Here is a 7,997-nt window from a genome sequence, read left to right as displayed (position 1 = left end):
ACTTAAAATTATTGGGATGTATTTGTAAACATCATAAGCTATTGTCCTAAAAACAAATTTCTAACTCGGAAGGGACCATAAGAGTAATTAGCCACACTTTAGGGTTCGCTTGAAAAAGCTTTCCTTTATAAATATGCCAGAATCCGAATCGAAAACTAACGGAGGGAATCCAATGTCTCTCTAAACCGAACTGGTCGATTAAAGATTAAGACTAAAATCTCACTATAACTCTAAACCTCGTCTGGAAATTGACTCAAGAAAATGAGCAGTATCGAACCTTTTAATCGGTACAATTTTTAGAATTAGTTTCGGATTTTGGACCGTAAAGATTATGAATTGTTTGCGTTTTGCGGAAATTGGGAGGCAATTCTCAGATTTTTTTTCATTTCTGTTTCTGAAAACAGATTAGTGAAGCTTGTGGCGAGGGCGTTCTACGATGATATAACAACAAAAGGAGATAACCAGCCGAAATCCGGGAGGAGTGACAACAGAGGGATTGCGGTAGTGGTGCTTGATGCGCTCACGAGGTACTATAGAATTCCACATTCAGTTTTGGAAATTAAAAATGCAATTTTATGTTTTCTCGGGAAGTTGAAAACGGAATTGAATAGAGGTTGTGTTTGATTTGGTCAGTTTTGAAGAAGGGAGTGAAATTGAAACGCCTTTATTTGGTAGAATGAAAGCTGACTCAATAATTTTAGGTGGGTTTGTCTTCTGTTAAATAGTTCGGTATTTTGGTTGATTAGTGTAATTAGATAGCTTTACGAGAGGCTTGCACATGTATTACCTTCAAGTATTTGATGCTTAGGTTAGGTCTTGCACTGACCAGACTGAACTCTTGGTCATCATCTTGGGCAATACTCTTTAGATAAATGATGGCTAATGTTTGCTACAAAAATTTGTACATTTAATGGATTTTGGAGTTGTGAAATCATTTCTAACCTTATAATAACTTGTTGAAGTATAAGTGCTAGCTTCAATGGTTGTTTCTTGTATTCTGTCATGACCTAAAATTTTGCTCCCATACTACTTTTGGGTCAAGAAGTGAAGTGACTTGTGGACTGTCTCATATCACTAAAGTTCTTTGTTTGAATTTAGCTATGATTAGTGTAATATACTCCTTCATTGAATCATTTTCAGAATAATGATGCTGGTAGACTGTAAAATTATACGGCATGAATCTCAATGGATCTATGCTTTTGCGGAATATCTTGGTACCATTGGATTTGTGATTAACTTTTGCTCATCTGAACCAGTTTCCAAAGAATCTTTCAATGCTAATTACCAGATTAGCAACACTTTCAGAGAAAGTCAATGTAGATGCTAATGATGAGGTTCTTGGATTAGTTAGATCAAACTCTTTCTCTGCTTGGTGCTACACTTATTCACAATTAGATACATTGAGAATAGAGTTTTAATGTTTGTCCTTTTGATCATCCCTCTTGTTCTATAAGGTTAATGTCTAAGAGTAAGCAACGAAACAAGAGATGTTTATAGAGTATTTACAGTACTTTTTGTTGGGTTGTAAGAGTTTTACAAGATTAACGTGTTTCCCATCAGCTGAACACCTGTAGTTCTCTCAATATCCATTGACCAATCAATTTTTGACTTATTTTGTAAGAGTGAAGTGCCTATGCTAGTTGAATACGATAATAAACAAGATTCTATTATGTTGTTTAGTCTTGCTGATCGTTCAAGTTATGAACAATAATGTGATTGTTTCCACTGTTTTCTAAGCCACCTTTCATTTTATGAAATGCTTTAAACTATCTATTATTCACTATTGGTTTTTTCTCTTTTAGACGACAGTGGGTTAGAGAAGAAGATTTAGCAAAGGATTTGAAACTACACTCAAAGCAGCTTCGACGGACTTTGCGATTTTTGGAAGAAGAAAAACTAGTTGCTCGAGATCATAGGAAAGAGGTGAGTTTATTGAGGTGCCTGTTACTTGCCCTAATTTGTTATATTAAACAACATTTCTTATTTATATATTGTTTTAATTTTGCTATCTTTTGCATTGCTTGATCTACTATCTAAAGATTATTGTGGAAAGAAACTTGATCTGAAGTTCCTTAGAGCAGTATAGAAGGTCTAAAGCCATAAGAAGCATGGAGCTCGAAACTCATCTGAAAATAATATTGTTGGATGATGATATATTCTTGATTTCTCCTTCCTAACTCTCTTTCTAAAGTGAATCAATGTTCATTTGAAAACTTTTTCCCCAAAAGCTTTAATGAGATGCCTTTATGACTGCAGTATGCTAAGTGCTACAAAGAATACTTGCTTTTCAAAGCATTGAAGCACTGAAGTCTTATGGGTGTAAACCGAAAAAAGCGCTTTTATGAGAACAAAGCATCATTGAAAATAAAAAATAAAAAAGGAACTGAGGAATGAAAAAGCTTGGTCTCAAGCAAAAGGAAAGATTATCGCCCTAATTAGCATTTCTATGCTCTTTGAACCATTAGTAACCCCTTCTAGTTTGAAATTGTTTTTATCTTGAGGGGATTCATGCCATTATGTGTCTATTTTTCTAGAGATAATCATTGCTGCCTCAAAAGCAAAATATCCATTAGTTGCTTCCCTCAAAAATAAAAGTAAAAAGCCACAAAACCTTAGGAAGCTGTCGATATAATTTTTTGCTTTTGTATGTTTGTGACTTGAAAGAAATAAAAGCTAAATATCGTGTTTGATGTTGGCATATCAGTGAGCTCAAGCAACATTCTATTTTGGTTGGAAGTGGCTTGAATTATTTTACAGCCCTGCTAATTAGAGGCTTGCTTCATCTGGCATTTCTGTTTTTGTTGTTGCTTCTTCATTTGCTTGTATATGTACTTTGATGAATCCAACTGATAACATGAGTCCAACTAATAACAATGTTCTCTAGATTGGTTTGTAAAACTTAGGAGCTACCTGGAGCAAGAGTTTAGATGAGCCAAACATTGGCAGCTTGGATCACTTTAAACAGGGTTTATGTTCTTCTTGTTGCTTTTTCATTTGCTCATACTCTTCAAAAATATTGGTTGTCACAAAATTCAAGAATTTTGACCTCCAATTAACTTGTGGAAAATTGCATTGCACAAGTGTCACCATTAGACTAATTAACCAGTTCCCTAAGTAGATAAGATCCTTATCTACTTTGTTCATCTACTGATTTTTCTTTTTTTATACTGATTTTTATTTTTTTATGTTTTAGACTGCTAAGGGTGCAAAGATATATAGTGCTGCTGTTGCTGCCACAGCTGACGGTCAGCCGTTTGCAAAAGAGGGAGAAGAAAAGATTAAACTGCACACTCACTCTTACTGCTCTCTAGATTATGCACAGGTTACCTTACTATCAATAACCAAACATGATACTGGATGTTATTGATTTATTTGGACGGTGAAGGCAAAAGAACCATTTGCTTTCCTGTTTACCCTTTATTGTTCGCCTTCTTACTGTATATTGATCAAATTCTTGCTTTTTAAAGACTTAATGTAGGAATTTTCTGCAGATCTATGATGTTGTTAGGTATAGAATACACCGTATGAGGAAAAAACTGAAGGATGAGCTGGAATGCAAAAACACAGTTCAAGAGTACATATGCCCTAATTGTCAGCGAAGGTCTTTGTTACTCATTTTCTTTTATTATTTTTAAGTTACTTTATATGTTACACTTGTATATGAATTTTGTAACCCTGAAAACTTGAGGATTTCATGATGGCATAATACAGATATAATGCTTTGGATGCGTTGAGGTTGGTTTCTCTAGAAGACGATTCTTTTCACTGTGAAAATTGTAATGGAGAACTTGTGGCAGAGAGTGACAAGTTAGCAGCTCAAGAAGGGGGAGATGGGGATGACAATGCAAGAAGGCGACGACGTGAAAAACTAAAGGACTTGCTTCAAAAATTGGAGGTTTACCTCTTAGTGTGGATATTTGTTTGCTGACTTGGTACCTTATGGTCTTGGATATGCCTTTTTACCTTCAAATAAATAGTTGAGTTTTTATTCATTTTTCAAAGCATTTATCAATTGTGGGCGAATAAAACACAGCTGTGCATTATACACATTATGCTTGTGGATTTTAATAATGGGGGTAAGCTTTGAACAATTTTATAGAGAATAGTTATTTGTCGTGTGGTTAATCACCTTTTGGTTGTGTTTTTGTGCCCTTTTCACTTTGGACATGAAGTAGTGTGCCAGATGTCTTGCAGCAATGAAATATTGGGTTAAAATGACAAGAAACTCATAGTTTAAAAACTTTCCAGTGATTTTTCAATATCTTTCTCTCTGAGTCGCTTGTAGGTTTCTTTTGAATGCCATTTACTCCTTGTGAAATAAGACAGCTCGGAAAGGTGTTGGCCTCTGAATTTGCATAGGAGATGTGATGAAGGAACTTTAATTATGGCATGGATTCTTGATTTGCTCTAGCATGCTTATGCCTGAACATTTTAGTGCTCTTGAACTCACATACTTTTATCGTTAACCCACAAAAGGAGATAAAGACCTGCAGAAATCAGGTGGTGTGGGATATGATGGCGTGGTATGCCCCTAAACACAAGCACATGCAAGTTTTGAGTGAAGTGAACACACGATCACCCCTCTTTAAGCTGATGTGTTTTCCATATATATGTTTATATTTGTCTACAAGTGCAGCTTGAATCCCCCTTTTTTCCCTAATATTTGTTTATTTTATATCATGTATCTGATGTTTCTGGTCACACAGTATTCACTTTAATAATGGTTGCTTCAAGTTTTGCAACTTTGGCTGGTCATTTTTTCTTGCAGACCCAAATATTTGCTACTTGTTGACCTTTTTATGAATGCTTTATATATCATTATTTTGAATTGGTAAATTGACTGTAGGTTCAGCTGAAGCCATTGATGGAACAAATCAACCGAGTAAAAGACTTGGATGTTCCTGAATTTGGAACGCTTCAAGCATGGGAAGCTCGAGCAAGTGCTGCTGGACGTGCTGCAAATGGAGATTCTAGTTCCAATGATCCAAACAAGTCTTCTCAGGGTTATGGTGGGACACCAATGCCGTTTCTTGGAGATACAAAGGTCAGTTTCTTCTCTGATAATTTTCTCATTTTAGGATTTGAACTGCTGGGGTGGAATTGAGTGCCATTATATATGTGTGGTGTTGATGTAAACAACAAGCTTATTTTACCATAACTGATGCTAGGCTTCCTGGCTTATCAAAAATTGGATTTATAAACTTAATGCTACTTTTCATTAGTGAAAAGATAGTTTTGTACCTGATCATGGATTGGTAGTTTGGAATGTACATGATGCAGAATAACACTTGGGTCCTCCACTTGATAACTTAAGCAGATTGAATCTGTTTGATACATTCAGGTGTTTGTTCTGTGTTTCATCATCCATGTTTTGTTTTGTTTCTGTTCAACATGCAATGGTGCAAAGCCTATTTGAGGAAGATTGTGTTGTATTTTGTACGGGAGAGTGTCAGTGTATCCTATTGTGATCAAATCTAATATCTAGTATGGTTACTTGTACTTTGGATGGACCCTTCACCAAATAATAAAGCTGGTTGGTTGCAATCCTACCTTGATAGTTACTTCTTGGCAAATCTATTAAGTGCCTGCGATTATTTGCAAGCTTATCTTCCTAGCACATACTCATCTTGTGTAATTGTCTTACTCTCCAACTTGTAGAGAGCATGTAATCATATCTGTGAGGTTAATTTAGCCTTGTTGCACTTTGAACTAACCTTTTATACGCTAATTGGTTATGACTAAGGCCATCAAAGATTTTGGAAGTTAATAGGCTAGAGTGCTGACTGCATTATATATCTGATTTGACTGCCTTCTTCTAGTTATCCAATCATATGCAAGATATGTGAAAAATACTGCCTTCTTGCAGTAATCTAGTGTTTTAGAGATAGTAGAGGTAATGGTTTATGAGAGATAGATTTAAGATTTTCAGAATTGGTCTTCTTGAAATTTCAGCAGTATCCTTTTTGTTTGTTTGTTCTCATTCCGATGTTTCTATTTAATTCTATTGTGTACATTAAGAGAACGGAAAAAAGTGCAATGACATAATTTCCTATTATCTTAACATTTTTTCGCAACAGTTAAACCGTCCTAGATTCTTGGTATACTACTCTTTAATGTAAGATGTTGGACTTATTCTACGGTTAAATCTTATTGGATTGATTGAGAGCTAATATGTGGCTAGGTTTTTTGCAGGTTGAAGTTGCCTTTTCTGGCGCTGAAGGAAAGCAGGTGGATGTCAAATCAGAAACTGATAGTACACCCCAGAAAGTCTTACCACCTTGGATGATCAAGCAAGGAATGAACCTTACAAAGGAACAACGAGGAGAGGTTAAGCAGGAGTCAAAGATGGATGGAAGCTCAGCAACAGGAGGATTATCAGATGACAAAAAGTCAACTGTTGAAGATGATAAAGCGAGTTTACAGGTTTTTTGCTATGAGATGAACTACTGAATTTCTTGTTTTGATCTGTCTTGCAGTGTTATTTTTTGTGTTTGGTTAACATTTGATCGAGTTTCTGCTGTTTATTATATTGCAGGATGAGTATATTAGAGCATATTATGCTGCTCTGTTGAAGAAACAACAAGAACTAGACGAAGCTGCTAAGAATCAACAAGAATCTTCAAATACACCTATCTCTGATGGTCTTTCTGGGGCATCTTCTAATCGTCAAGTGGGCATGAAGTCAAAACGTGAGGAGGTTGAGGGAGATGATGATGTTGATTGGGAAGAGGCTCCCGTTGCAGGTAAATGTATTGAATATCATATAAAATCTATAATGATGACGAGTCACTACAAGCGTAGATGTTGCTTATTGCATTTATTAGTTTATAAGTTCTGGCTATCAAACTTCAACAAAGTATCAACTGTTACAAGACTTCTAATGTTTGAGATCAGGGAAAAACTAGTGAATTTTCAGTAGTATTTTGGTTGACATGTTTCAGAAAAGCTCCTGCTGCTATGCAATACAGCTTCTTATAACTTGTTTGTAATCCCACTTGAAATGACTTGATGAGTGATGGTAATTATCATTGTTTATGGCATGCTGCAGAATATTAATTTTTATATTTGTGCTTCAATGCTTATTTGGACAGAGAATTTGCAAGCAGGATATTTGTTAATTGCTTTCTTGTAACCACTGAAACACAGATTTGTACAGTATTCACTTAAAACAAGGTTTCTACATTTAGGACAACAATTTACAGCAATAATGTCTGTGTGTCTAGGATATTGGTCTTCTGGTTATTGCCATACGGTACTGCTTTTATGGTCATCAACCATATTCCTTTATATTACTTCCAGGTACCACATCTGAAAGTTTCAAGGTACATGATTTGAATGTTGAAGCTGAGGCTTCTGCAGAAGATGAGGACGATATAGACTGGGAGGAAGGTTGAAGAGGAATGAGATAATGTTTTGATAAAATGAACACCCACATCGCGTCACCTATAAAATACATCATTATTAAATATGAGCCTGAGCGCAGGTTTCCTCGAGTTGCAGTCTCGAGTCATCTTGGGAGGTATTGTATTAGTTGAACCAAAGCCTCATTTTGATTAATGAATTGCTTGTTTACGCTGGTCTTAGGTGTGGGAAAGCAACAACAGAGAATGGGCATACTCCATTGTATTTTTGTAAAGTGCTTTCATAAATCTTGTAATGGATAATCTTTAAAAGGGCAGCCTCAGTAAATGACAAAATCCTCATGAACATTGGAGTTGTCTTCATTTTCTCTTCACAAAATGTATGCCTGCAGGTGGGTTGCTATTTGCTGTTGGTCTAACAGGGTGTGTGCTTCTATTGTAAACTCGACATGAAGAAAATCCTTTTCTTTGCTTTTTTGAATGATCAAGTAAAAATTATTGCATTACCTCATACAAAAAGTTTAAAAATGTACCCCTCTAATAAGCACCATAATCAGATCTTGTATTGAGATGATGATAGTGATTAGTGTGATGGGATATTGAATCCTTGGTATGTATACGTACCAAACAAATTTT

General features: G+C 35.5%; 1 protein-coding gene across 1 annotated transcript; it reads left to right on the top strand.

Annotated features, from left to right (window-relative positions):
- Nucleotides 1-168: 168 nt before the first annotated feature.
- LOC18048875 (general transcription factor IIE subunit 1) lies at nucleotides 169-7,724 on the top strand. Its single transcript, XM_006440848.2, has 10 exons — nucleotides 169-287; nucleotides 405-527; nucleotides 1,803-1,923; nucleotides 3,194-3,322; nucleotides 3,492-3,601; nucleotides 3,712-3,895; nucleotides 4,847-5,044; nucleotides 6,193-6,423; nucleotides 6,536-6,743; nucleotides 7,300-7,724. Exons 1-10 carry the CDS (start codon nucleotides 262-264, stop codon nucleotides 7,392-7,394), a joined length of 1,425 nt encoding a protein of 474 aa, XP_006440911.1. The 5' UTR covers nucleotides 169-261; the 3' UTR covers nucleotides 7,395-7,724.
- The last annotated feature ends 273 nt before the right edge of the window (nucleotides 7,725-7,997 follow it).

The sequence above is a fragment of the Citrus clementina genome, unplaced genomic scaffold (assembly GCF_000493195.1).
Source record: "Citrus clementina cultivar Clemenules unplaced genomic scaffold, Citrus_clementina_v1.0 scaffold_3, whole genome shotgun sequence".
Taxonomy (NCBI): Eukaryota; Viridiplantae; Streptophyta; class Magnoliopsida; order Sapindales; family Rutaceae; genus Citrus; species Citrus x clementina.
The sequence above is the reverse complement of the archived record's forward strand: the minus strand, read 5'-3'. Positions and strand labels throughout refer to the sequence as shown.